The sequence below is a fragment of the Phyllopteryx taeniolatus genome, chromosome 10 (genome assembly GCF_024500385.1).
Source record: "Phyllopteryx taeniolatus isolate TA_2022b chromosome 10, UOR_Ptae_1.2, whole genome shotgun sequence".
In the NCBI taxonomy this organism is placed as follows: domain Eukaryota; kingdom Metazoa; phylum Chordata; class Actinopteri; order Syngnathiformes; family Syngnathidae; genus Phyllopteryx; species Phyllopteryx taeniolatus.
This window is the reverse complement of record NC_084511.1, coordinates 13,602,637-13,615,691: the sequence shown is the minus strand read 5'-3', so window position 1 is coordinate 13,615,691 and position 13,055 is coordinate 13,602,637. Positions and strand designations below refer to the sequence as shown.

General features: G+C 43.5%; 3 protein-coding genes across 11 annotated transcripts in view; all 3 read left to right on the top strand.

Annotated features, from left to right (window-relative positions):
- The first annotated feature begins 37 nt into the window (after positions 1-37).
- On the top strand, positions 38-5,053 carry atp5po (ATP synthase peripheral stalk subunit OSCP). 2 transcript variants are annotated; one of them, XM_061787229.1, is made up of 7 exons: positions 38-145; positions 444-494; positions 595-705; positions 804-933; positions 1,217-1,329; positions 1,433-1,519; positions 4,805-5,053. In XM_061787229.1, the coding sequence occupies exons 1-7, from the start codon at positions 119-121 to the stop codon at positions 4,913-4,915; spliced, it is 630 nt and encodes a 209-aa protein (XP_061643213.1). In that variant the 5' UTR covers positions 38-118; the 3' UTR covers positions 4,916-5,053. The 2 variants fall into 2 exon arrangements, with proteins under 2 accessions (XP_061643213.1, XP_061643212.1); XM_061787228.1 differs by lacking the exon at positions 4,805-5,053 and adding an exon at positions 4,274-4,740.
- A 556-nt stretch (positions 5,054-5,609) lies between these two features.
- On the top strand, positions 5,610-7,515 carry LOC133484514 (UPF0461 protein C5orf24 homolog). Its single transcript, XM_061787227.1, has 2 exons — positions 5,610-5,806; positions 6,011-7,515. The coding sequence occupies exon 2, from the start codon at positions 6,014-6,016 to the stop codon at positions 6,677-6,679; it is 666 nt and encodes a 221-aa protein (XP_061643211.1). The 5' UTR covers positions 5,610-5,806; positions 6,011-6,013; the 3' UTR covers positions 6,680-7,515.
- Positions 7,516-7,667: 152 nt separating this feature from the next.
- Positions 7,668-13,055, top strand: part of LOC133484513 (histone-lysine N-methyltransferase, H3 lysine-36 specific-like) — a 28,940-nt gene continuing 23,552 nt past the window's right edge. For 2 of the 8 annotated variants that reach the window (XM_061787222.1, XM_061787226.1), the window contains exons 1-3: positions 8,465-8,705; positions 10,151-10,923; positions 12,763-12,780. In XM_061787222.1, coding sequence (XP_061643206.1) covers positions 10,168-10,923; positions 12,763-12,780 — 774 coding nt within the window. In that variant the 5' untranslated portion in view covers positions 8,465-8,705; positions 10,151-10,167. The other 6 variants (XM_061787225.1, XM_061787224.1, XM_061787218.1 and 3 more) reach the window with 5 other exon arrangements.

Sequence of the window (13,055 nt, the reverse complement as noted above, 5' to 3'; positions counted from 1 at the left end):
AATGCCTGCACACGGGTGGTTTATGTTTAAAAGACTACAGCCCCCATGGATAGCCGATTTGTCTTGCGGTTTGCACATGCGCATTCTGTGCTTCCAGCCTTGACAGCTGGAGGAGAAAATGGCAGCCCTCATGCTAGGACAGCAGGTAAGACGTTCAATGATTTTGCATATTTTATTACATGTTACATGATCTCAAACTCGATATGCATCTGTTTGAAAGTCAATCTAATGCACCATAAGTCACGGAGAACCACTGTTGATTTTTGTATGTCAGGAATAATTACACGCGGCTTTGCACTTGAATGACTGCTAAAGTGCTCGTCTACCCGCTAGCTGCAATTTACTGTACTGTATATGTGATCGCTCCAAAGCGAACTAAATATTAATGTGCTCACGTTTTTGATATCTTTAATGTTACAGATTTGTTACTTATGTTTCCGCAGGCCCGCCAGTTTAGCACATCAGCCATTAGGCCTGCAGCCAAACTGGTCAAGGTAAATAAAATTATACATCATGTAGCGTAACCGGCCCTACATTCAGTGTAAGTGTAAATGTGTTTTAATATCATCTAAACCTATTTGAATTTCCTTCTAGCCACCCATCCAGGTTTATGGAGTCGAAGGTCGTTATGCCACTGCTCTGTTTTCAGCTGCTAGTAAGCAGAACAAACTGGACCAAGTGGAGAAGGAGCTGGGTAAAGTGAATGTAAGTAGTGTTTTTTTTTTTTTTTTTTTTTAAATCCAGACAGATTTGACGAGCAAAAAAATTATTTACACTTCTCAAATGCTGCTTTTCACCCACAGGCTCTCATCAAGGACCCCATACTTTCTAGTGTGGTCATGAACCCCCATGTGAAGCGCAGCCTTAAGCAGAAGACCTTTCACGATGCCCTTGCAAAGGCTAAAGTCTCCCCTATTACAGTTAACCTCATCAGTGAGTTTTCACTTAATTGAAGTTTATTTTTTAATATCATAAATATTCCACCACTGGAGAGAAATCCCACATCAGAGCATGTCTACATGGTGTAGCATGGAGGATGTGTTTCTGGATAGTTTTGGCTAACCTCATGAAGCCTATATTTGCTAACTACGAGCTGCGCAGTGTTTCCTTATGTGCCGTTTCACTGAGTGAGCCCGCTCCTTTGTGTACATACCGTAGCATCAATGCAATTGTATAAAAATGTGCTTGTGTGTTGATGAATTTTTGGTTTCTGTAGATGTCCTGTCTGACAATGGTCGTCTTACTCTAACTGGTGACGTCATCGCTGCTTTCGGCAAGATGATGAGTGCACACCGTGGAGAGGTGATCTGCTCAGTAACCACTGCTCAGGTTGGTCACACAAATGTTCCTGCCTGTCCTTTTAATTATGTTGTCTTTGAGGATTTACTGTAGCTATACATAAATGCACCCAGTCAATATATATCCATTTCAGCCTTTGGATCAAGCTAATCTAGCTGAGCTGAAAGTCGCACTCAATGGATTTCTTCAGAAAGGTGAAACTATCAAGCTGGAAACCAAGGTACAATTTTAGTCGAGATTTTATTTTCCTACCATCTTGTCTGTTAATCCACAGTAGTGTATCATAGAGATGGCATTCCAACCACTAGCAAACTACAGTGCAGTGTTTTCCCTCCATTGGATTTACTTGGGTGGGCCGCCCAAATAAATTGACAGCCAACCAGGAAGATGAAACTACAATCCCCCCCACCCCCCCCCCCCCCCCCCCCCCCAAAAAATACATACATAAATAAACACAAACGTGTGATCATCCTGTACAGACACAGGAAAAGCTCCAGTCTGTCTGCCTCACTGCTCTGCGCTGTGATTAGCCAGACTAGCTAGCTACTGTATATGTGTGTGTGTGTGTGTGTGTGTATATATATATATATATATATATATATATATATATGTGTGTGTGTGTGTGTGTGTGTGTGTGTGTATATATATATATATATATATATATATGTGTGTGTGTGTGTGTACGGAAAGTATTCAGACAGCCTTAAATTTTTCACTGTTATATTGCAGCCATATGCTAAAATTATTTAAGTAAATTTTTTTCTCAATGTACACAGCACCCCATATAGACGGAAAAAGAATTGAAATTGAAATTTTTGCAGATTTATTAAAAAAGAAAAACTGAAATCACACAGCCATAAGTATTCAGACCCTTTGCTGTGACACTTATTTAACTCTGGTGCTGTCCATTTCTTCTGATCATCCTTGAGATGGTTCTACACCTTCATTGGAGTCCAGCTGTTTGATTGGACTTGATTAGGAAAGCCAAACACACAATATTAGCACAATATAATCTTATTCCAAGAGTTACACTGAGGTGACTGGTCATTTATTTTTACATAGTTAAGACACACTTTTGTTCGCCGCCACCGCCGTGAGACACAAGCACGTCTTTGTGCGCGGTCTTCTTCGTTGGTTTTCGCCACTTTCTTCTTCGGATTCTGTGGACTGTAGGCATCGAAACTGGGAACTGAAATTTTTTAATTTGAACGAATGTTATTCCAATCGATTCTCGATGCCTAACCCTAGTCATGTTATGGAATTGTTTTTGTTTTGTAATATAAGAATAGATAAAATATTCTGTTAGTCAACCAGAGCTGCGAGGAATTCAAAGTTATCAGTGTCCTTTCACCAACATTCCTGTCATACTATGTTGTGTTTTTGTTTGCACATTTAGGACAAAAGTCCTGTTTTTGTTTGAATTCCTCATTTTAAAAAAGACCATGCAAGCAACATGTTTTTGCGATTGTAGGGTGAAAGCTCCAACTGGCTAAGAGTGTGGATTGAATGGGTGTTAACAATGGGAAAATGAAAAGCAAGTATTTTAAGAAACATCCATCCATCCATCCATTTTCTGAGCCGCTTCTCCTCACTAGGGTCGCGGGCATGCTGGAGCCTATCCCAGCTGTCACCGGGCAGGAGGCGGGGTACACCCTGAACTGGTTGCCAGCCAATCGCAGGGCACATAGAAACTAACAACCATTCGCACTCACAGTCATGCCTATGGGCAATTTAGAGTCTCCAATTAATGCATGATTTTGGGATGTGGGAGGAAACCGGAGTGCCCGGAGAAAACCCACGCAGGCACGGGGAGAACATGCAAACTCCACACAGGCGGGGACGGGGATTGAACCCCGCACCTCAGAACTGTGAGGCTGACGCTCTAACCAGTCGGCCGCCTTTAAGAAACATATTGAGGAAAAAAACAACTATGAACTAATTCGTTTTTGGAATGGTGAACTTAGTTCCAAATTTTCAATTATGAACTATAAACTGAACCAGTTAATTTTTGGATCAATGAAAAAAATATAATAAAGTGGAGAGTGACACAAATGACTCATTACCAAGATGTGATTATAAAAGCGTTTGAAATGGTAAACTATATTTAGTGTTGATGATTCACTTGTTAGATAGTAGTCCTCAAGAAGGATTTTAAGGACTTTTATCGAGCTCAGGAAATAGAATTTCCTCAAATCCATACTTTTTAGTTGGTGATAAACTTTGATATTCAAAATATTTGGTGGTAAATGTTTGTAGGCTACCTTAAGCTGTCAGATAATTGTAACAGTTTTGAAAAGTGGGACAAGGTGGCCTAAATTACACAACGCACCTTTTGTCAAAATTGAACTAAAGCACGGGTGTGGGGTGCAACAGCGACGTTTCCGTCCGCCCTCACACAACCAAAGTGGGATTAGCGGCTTGTGCATTGATGAAGAAGGCAGGTAGTAGCTGCGAGAACTAAGGCGAATTGCAGGACACATTGACACTTCATACGTACAGTGAATGTCCTGGTATGCTTCAATTCCGCACCAAGCGGGGGCCTGGCCGTCGCGGGCTGCGCAGAGACGTGGACTCACCCAGCATCCGAGCTTCTCTTCCCTGATCGGTTATGAGGCACCAGACATGGCTGTTTCGTTCCCCGCAGCTGGGAAAGCCAGTGAACCCGTCTGCTCAGGCAGCAGTGATTGGGAGGCAGCACCTTCTGAGTACCCCACTCTGTGCTGAATTGAAGCGTTTTACAAGAGGAGGGAAAACTAAACTCCTCGGTGTGGTGACCACTCTATGAACGAAAATAATGAAAGAACGCTGTTCGCATATGCTAGAATGATCGCCTACAGGCAGGGCTTTTGACATGGGACAAACAACGTCATGTCTGTAATTGGCATATTCTCAAACATTGCAATTATCTACAAACCATCTTTGCTCGTTTTCACCCTCCATCCATCCATTTTCTGAGCCGCATCTCCTCACTCAGGTCGCGGGCGTGCTGGAGCCTATCCAAGCTATCATCGGGCAGGAGGCGGGGTACACCCTGAACTGGTTGCCAGCCACATACATACAAACAAACAACAATTCACACTCACGTTCACACCTACGGGCAATTTAGAGTTGTCAATTAACCTACCATGCATGTTTTTGGGATGTGGGTGCCTGGAGAAAACCTGCAAACTCCACACAGGCCAGGCCGGGATTTGAACCCCGGTCCTCAGAAGTGTGAGGCAGACGCTCTAACCAGTCCTCCACTGTGCCGGCCTCGTTTTCACCCTATTTGAGCAATTTGACCTATGAATCTGTAACATTTGATTTACTGGTGATGCACATGCATGTTATCTACCTTTTTTATTTAATTTTGTTTTCATTTAAAAGTCAATTGTTTTAATGGTATGAAAATTACCCATTTCAGGACTGATAGTTTTTTTTTGTATTTGTAACTGTGTATTATCACCAATATTGCCTATAGTATTGTACAGTAACAATTTATGTGAAAATACCATCCTCTTTACAGTCTGATCCATCAATCCTGGGTGGCATGATTGTCAGTATCGGAGACAAGTACGTGGACATGTCCACAAAGACAAAGATTCAGAAGCTGACCAAGCTCATGAGAGAATCCTAAGTCACGTGGACTTCATCTTGGATCTGTTTTAGAAGTGACCATCTACAGAAAAAACGCTGATCATTGTGCGTTGCAGTTGCTCCAGAAATCTAGTGTCTGTACTTGAATTTATGGATGTTAATAAAACCTCTCAATATATGTTTGTTTATTTTGTAATTTCAAGACACTGACTGGCCACATTGACAGGTTGCAGAAACACAACCATGAGATCAAGTAGAACAATCACATTTGTGCTTTAACCCCTAGGGACAATAATGCCCAGTTCTGATGGACACTGTAACAATACATACATCAACAATGCCATTGTCGATGTATTAAAATTGTTTGTGGGTGTTGATTGTAGTGTTCTAAATTACACAGCATTATACTGAATGCAGTAGACAGACAACGAAAATATTGTTCACCGTAATTAAAACAGCGACCTCGTTCAGTTTTAATCACGGTGAACTCGTTTGAGTGATGTCGCGTAAATGAATTGTAGCAACGCCTGCCCCAAGAATTTCCACCTGGTGAATTTGTTAATTGAAAAAAAAGTTAAACATATAATACAATTGAAATGTTTTGCAAATTTGCAAGTTCACGTCGACGTTGGATTTAAAAAAAAAAAAAAAGTTACCGTTTGCTTTTTCGAGTTACTCCTTCCGGAAGTGCGATGTCGTAAATTTTGCGCATGCGTGGTTAATCCATCTTGCTACATTTTTTTTTTGGTTTTTTTCCCCCCCGAGGCAAAAATGGCTTCCTGGCTCATCTCGACCACTGTTTGTTGAGGGATCAAAAATAATTGAAGCCATCGCTCGCTCTTAACTGCGGACTGCTAGGCGTGCTTTGCAGACATGACAGTTGTTAACAATACGATATTAACATTTTGCTGTGTGTTATACCAAGACTGAGGTACGTGAGTTCCCCCACCCACCGATCTAGGTTCACATTTCTTTTCGAAAACTACGTTACCTGGATATGCATGCTACGCTTCATTGACTAGTCGAGAATTATGTGTTGTGTACAGCATAAAAATTAAGGGGGATGCCAGTTATTTGTGGCGTTGAGTGTATTAACATCAGTTTGTTATTTTGGTGCCCCCCCCTCCCCCAACAGAAAATGATGCATCAAGTGACCTGTAGCAGCAGCAGCAGCGACTTCTGTATGACTGGACCTCCAGAGAACTGTCACCCGCCAGGCCGCTTTGATTTATGTACCCTCCAATCTAACAAGTTCTACCCCTGCTCCTCCACAAACTCTGGCTTGCACCTTTCATTTGCAGGCATGCCTCCATTGCCACAGAACATGCACAAGGTGATGGCGGGGCCGACACAGGAGACCCAGAATGCCTTTCAGCTTCAGGCGCTGACGACCAATAGCGGGGAGGTTGCCGGGCCTGAAGGCACCAAAAAAAATACAGGCAAAGTGAAGTCCGGGAGGAGAGGCAGACCGTTGGGGACCACCAAGTTAGCTGGTTACCGCACAAGTACCGGACGTCCACCTGGGACCACAAGAGCTGCTGGTTTTAAAACCAGCCCGGGGAGGCCCCTCGGGACCACCAAAGCAGCCGGCTATAAGGTGAGCCCCGGCAGGCCCCCCGGTAGCATCAAGAGTCCGGCGAGGCTCAAGGAGCTGGAAAGTGGAGGTGATGCTCCCAAGAAACTCGACTTTAGTCCAACCAAACTGGACTTTACTGGCTGTGATATTCCGTTGCTTGCCTATGCCATGATGGAGAAGAGAGACTTGTGTGAGCCTCTCGTAAAGTCAGGTGAAACCAGTTCATAACATAACAGCATGCAGAAAAAAAGAGGACACTCGGCCAAGCACTTGTCCTCAACTTCCTGCCTCTGTTTCAATGTACAGTCTAATCTGTTGACATAGATTTTACCAAGAAGCACTTGGCAGAGCAGCATGCATGTTATTATTTTGGTGGTAAAACATAAGTCTTTAGTTGTGAAGTGAGCCCTCCTTGAACATGTAGGACCAGTTTCTTGTACAATTTTCTACCTATGTATTTTGTTATAAACAGTCATATGCATCACCACCGTCTGAGCTTACATAAACGTGTCATCCACTTCTAGAAGTATTCATGCTTGTTTTCTTGCAAAGACTGGATTTTTGGTATGGCTGGTTCAATTGTGAAAGTGTTTTATGATTCCTGTGAAGTATCATACACCAGTGTTGGGCAAATTTTGAGCCAAAGCACATATTGTACATGAGGAAAAAAATCACAGCATACTACCAAACAAAAATGTCACGAAATGGGATCCACAGTGTGAAATTGGATACTTTGCTGCGGCACACCTGATGTTCCCCCATGGCACACGAAAGGGGATCCACAGTGTGAAATTGGATACTTTGCTGCGGCACACCTAATGTTCCCCCATGGCACACTGGTTGGGAATCACTAGAAAGTAGTGGAGGATACCTGGTGGAATACTTTGTTGGAGCTGTTGGGCACGCTATGTTGCCATGTTTGTCAGACAGAATTATTATTATTTTTTTTTAAACCACATAGTTTCCACTGTCTTGTAACCGTATTGCTTACAGATTCACCGCATGTTGTTGCACTTTGTTGAAAAAAAATCCAAATAAAAACGTTTTGCTTCATGAATTCTTAAGACGAAGCTGCGTGATTCCCTCTGTGTACACCGGAGGGCCCCCGTCTCTCGATAGAACAATTAACCTGTAAAATTACACATTAGTTTACGTTCTGTTCAATTAAATAGTGATACATTTTCAGTATTTGGTAATATCTTCAACGATTTGTTTTGCCTGGAGATTTTATAAAGGGTGACATTTCGTGTTAAAACGGTGCTGCTGCGAAGAGGGTGAACAAGTTTCCTTGGGTTTCAAGACGATTTTTCAACTAAAACTAGACTATAAACGCCGCTTTTAGGTCGTTAACCCCCAAATGTGATCCGAGGTAAGTCGCAACGCTGTCACGTCGTCGTGTACAGCTGGGCTGTCTTTGTTCCATCTTGTGGGCCGCACTGTCTTGTTGTACTGCAAAATTGGAGTGGCCGCCCACGGGCTTGTCTCTGTGCGTGAAGACGAACTGGGAGACGAACAGGTTCATCCAAGTAAAAGTGTATACTTTGTGAGTGTCTGGGATCGTTTTTTTGGTTTTTTTTTAAGTCGAATTTCAGCCCAAGCGGCCTCGCTTATCATCACGTCGGCCTGGGAAAGCAACATGGCCGCTGGTGTTTCTACGACTGTACCACACGGGCCCTCCGCTGTCGGAACACACGTTGGGTTAAACGGCCATTCATAAATTGGTTTATTGACTCGTATCCCCGGTTCTGTGTCGTAATAGTTCAACTTGCTGCGCGTGCGCGAGGCAGTCGTACGTGTGTGTTCGCGAGGCTTGGGTGTCACGGCCTGTGAAGACTGACTGGGGGGTTGGGTGGCGGTGCCGATTGGCTGCAGCTCAGCTCACCAACACGCTCGCTCGCTCGCTCGCTCTCTGAGCTTCTTTTAACACAAACCGGAGGCCAACCAGGGGCAGGGGGGGGATTGGGGGGTGGAAATCATGTAGTCAATTAGATAGCAGGGGTGCCAGAGGTGGGGACCGCCGATGGCTCGCTGACACACGCTAGTCGTCATGGAGCTCGCTTTGTGTTGATCAGAAGTGCTACTTTGTGTTTGTAGAGTGGCGGTTAGCAGAGAGGGCCGGCGCAGGGAATGAGCGCCTTGCCTCGGCCTACTCGGGGACCGCTGCTGGGATTGGGCACATCTGCGCACAATCACTTGCTTTGTGCCTCATAATCACGCATCCGTTGTTGATTTCATAGTGACCGACCAGCACATGGTGAGTTTTTCCTCCCCTTCCATACCGGCGTGATTTTTGTGAGTTGAATGTACAGGAGCTTCCTATGTCTGTCTTCCTATGTGTGTGTTCATATGCTGGCTGGTTCACTGTCACCACTCCTTCCTTCACAGCCGCCTCCATTGACTCTTCCGCCATAGCAATGGCCCTCAATAGGCAATCCAAGCGGCATTATTGTACAGGTTTTTATGAATGAAATGTGTCACGCACAAGTTGAGTTTTGTTTTGACCCGCCTCCTGTGTGGAGGCCGTGCAATGACAACTCTTCTCGAAATCAGAAGTAGTGGGGGGGAAAGGGGCCATGAGTTCAATTTTTTGAGAAAGTCCTCTGACACAGCTATATTAAACGTATTAAAACACTTTATTATTATTATATATTATGAACAGTGATACATTTTCTACACTGCTTTTGGTCATTAAACACTTTATTATTATTATATATTATGAACAGTGATACATTTTCTACACTGCTTTTGGTCATTAGGGTCACGGGTGTGCTTTATCCCAGCTGACTTTGGGACAGAGGTGGGGAACACCCTTGACTGGTCACCAGCCAATCGCAGGGCACAAATGGACAAACAACCATTTATACTCACACACCTATGGAAATTTCAGTTAACCCAACCAGAATGTTTTGGTAATATAGGAGGAAGCTGGTGTATCCGGTGAAAATGTAAACAAACATGAGGAAACCATGTAAACTCCACACACGACTCGAGCAGAAATTCGAACATCAGAACTGAGACGTACATGCTGTTTATATATATATATTATATATATATATATATATATATATATATATATGAGGGCCCGGGTTCAATCCCCGGCCCCGCCTGTGTGGAGTTTGCATGTTCTCCCCGTGCCTGCGTGGGTTTTCTCCGGGCACTCCGGTTTCCTCCCACATTCCAAAAACATGCATTAATTGGAGACTCTAAAATTTCCCGTAGGTGTGAGTGCGAATGGTTGTTTGTTTGTATGTGCACTGCGATTGGCTGGCAACCAGTTCAGGGTGTACCCCACCTCCTGCCCGATAACAGCTGGGATAGGCTCCAGCACGCCCGCGACCCTAGTGAGGAGAAGCGGCTCAGAAAATGGTTGGATGGATATATATGTTGCTGGGCAATTCAGAGTCTTCAAGTAACCTACTGTGTATGTTTTTGGAATGTGGGAGGAAACCTGGAGAAAACCCACGCAAGCACAGGGAGAACATGCAAACTCCACACAGGCGAGGCCGGGTATTATGGGTATATTTATATCATAGATAGAATACAGAACAAGGAGTAAGTAATTGATTATGACATCAATAACAACCACAGTCAGTGACTGTACTTCCCCACCACTGCTCTCTATCTACACAATAATTTACCTTGCAGTTTTTGTGGCCCTAAGAAAATCAAATTGCCCTTTTTTTCCCCTCTCCTTGACAGGGACGAGCCATGACAACATGAGTCAGTCGTACAGACCGGCTTTTCACTCAGCGTTTGGCTCCCCCAGCCAGCTGGAGCCAAGGCCCCGCAATGGATTCGTGGGGGCCTCCTACAGAAGGCAGTGCGGCATGGCGAAACTCGGGTCGGAGCAGCCATCAGCGTCCAACCGTTACAGCCCGCTGAAGACGCTGTGTGACTTTAACGCTGTGGTCAAGAATGCTGACCTCCATGCTAAGAACCACTTGCATTCTTCAAGTCCAGTCAGGGATGATGACAATGAGTTTGAGTCTGTCCTTCTGCCTCCCTCGCCATGCAACGATAACACAGACTCATTTCAATCGCTGCCACCCTTTAACAGGGGTGGCTTCACCCCTTACAGTCTGGACAGTCTAGAACACTGTTCTCCCACCTCAAATGGGTACCTGCATTTTGGCACCACATTGTTTGACAGCACCGACATGAAGCAGCAGCACCACAATCATGCTGCGTATAAACGGAGCAAGGCCTTCATCCCCTATCACCAGACTTGGGAACACCCTGTTACAGGCTCTCGAGCCTCAAACATTTCACGCTCAGTCAAAAGGACATACAAACCTACTGTTTTTAATCTGATGTCTAAAACTATATCGGAACTCAACCCCACTCTGACCCCAAGTGCACTGCCAGACATCACCATGAGAGACGGGTGGAGCATGGACGAGGAATCGGAAAGTGAAGGGGAACTTGCCCCTACTGATCCTAAGCTTATTTCACCGTCTGGCACCAACTCCGATGTGAGTTGCAAACACTGCAGATTCTTTCTTTGGCACCTCAGGAAAACCAAGCTTTGTCTAAGTGTCTCTTGGTTACACAATTCCAGATAAATTTAAGGAATTCTCTATAGCTGGATTTACACTGCATGGTTCAAGTATCATGAGTCGGATAATTATTATTATTTTTGTTTGCTCTTAATTTGCACAATATTGAATATGCGTCACGTCAGTGTAAGTAGAAATATAAAACAGTTGGAGTTAGCTATCTTCAGAATGGAATCAGCCCTCTTTCAAATGTGGTTAAATATCCTATACACTTCAGATATCTGCCAATGCGAGCTTGATTAGATCAAATTCAAATGATTGACGACATATACACATGAGAGTAAAAAGACCCATTGTATAGCTAAACTACAGCTAAGACATAGACAATGACAATTACAAAATAATAACAACAAAAATTATAATAATAATGCTACCATAGAGGTGTGTTAATTATTAAAATAATAAATAATTGATGATCCATCCAGTGGAGTAATGTGGACGTTACCCTCATTTTAAACAATTGGGGTGAACAGTAAGCCTCGGCCAACCAAACTTTGTAATCCTTATATTTTGTATCGTTCATTAACTATTGTTTAAATAATGACCTATTGTCACTGCCTGCTGTTGACGCATGAGGAGTTATGTGCAATTTGGGCATCTATGCATATGGATCATTTCATGCCTTCCATCAGTGTAAGCACAGCCAGATCAGGTCTGTGTTACTTAAAACATACACGGAAATATACTGTCAAAAAAGAGCATGTTTTAAATTGAAACTGGGCACTTAGACTTGTAGCTGATGTAAACCCAGTTCATAACACATTAGATTTGTTGTTTTGTTAACAGGCTATACAAATTCCAATTTTTGTCAATTTAAAACGTTTATTGGTAGCACTGTGGGTCCCAAAGTCGAAAAATATAATTGTGAATCCATCGAAGACTCTTGTCTGTGGCTGTCTGCCTTTGTATTTGTGAGCTCTGTGATTGGCAGGTAATTTGCCCAGTCATCTATAATGGGCTCAGTCTTCTACAGTATGTGACCAAGAGCAGGAAATAATGTGGATGGAAAAAGTTTAAACTTCATTCCGTACCCCATCCGTTACTTCCAGTTTAAGTATATACAACGCCTCGCAACCAATGGTGTTTAATTTTCAGACAGAGGTAATATTGCAGTTTTAGTTTACATATTGTGGATGGATGGAAAAAAATCTGTGACTTTTTCATTTTTTTTTTGAAATTGGAAAGATTGAAACAAATGATACATAGTTTAAGTCTACTCTGTTCCTTCAGTCACGGTGGCCGACTGGTTAGAGCGTCAGCCTCACAGTTCTGAGGAGCGGGATTCAATCCCCGGCCCCGCCTGTGTGGAGTTTGCATGTTCTCCCCGTGCCTGCGTGGGTTTTCTCCGGGCACTCCGGTTTCCTCCCACATCCCAAAAACATGCATGAATTGGAGACTCTAAATTGCCCGTAGGTGTGCATGTGAGTGCGAATGGTTGTTTGTTTGTATGTGCCCTGCAATTGGCTGGCAACCAGTTCAGGGTGTACCCCACCTCCTGCCCGATGATAGCTGGAATTGGCTCCAGCACGCTCGCGACCCTAGTGAGGAGAAGCGGCTCAGAAAATGGATGGATATTACATATTGTATCATATCGTTTCATATATTTTGGTTACCACATGACTGAAATAGGCAAAATATTGTTGTGCGTTTTGAATTGGATCTTGTTAGTTTGAGCCTAAAGAAATGACATGAGTGTGTTTACGTTTAAGACCAAAATAATTTAATCCTCTGTGTCTGTCTGTTTTCTCAATCCAGGCAGGTCCAATGTTCAGGGTAGGAATATTTTTGGCCGTAACTATATGGAAGATAAAATGCAAGGGTAAACGCAAAAAGTACAAATACGTGCTCCTAGCCATACGTATGAGGTGTATCAGAAAAGTTCCAGGTGGTGTCACAAAGACACATTTCAAACCCAAACTATGGGTTTTTCCCTTCAGTGTGGGTCACATGATCAACTTGTACGTCTACAAAGACATCTTGCGGCGTTAACTTCGTTGAGTGCACGAGTAGAGGTGAGAGTTGTAGCAGCACTACTCATGGCTGCTTCA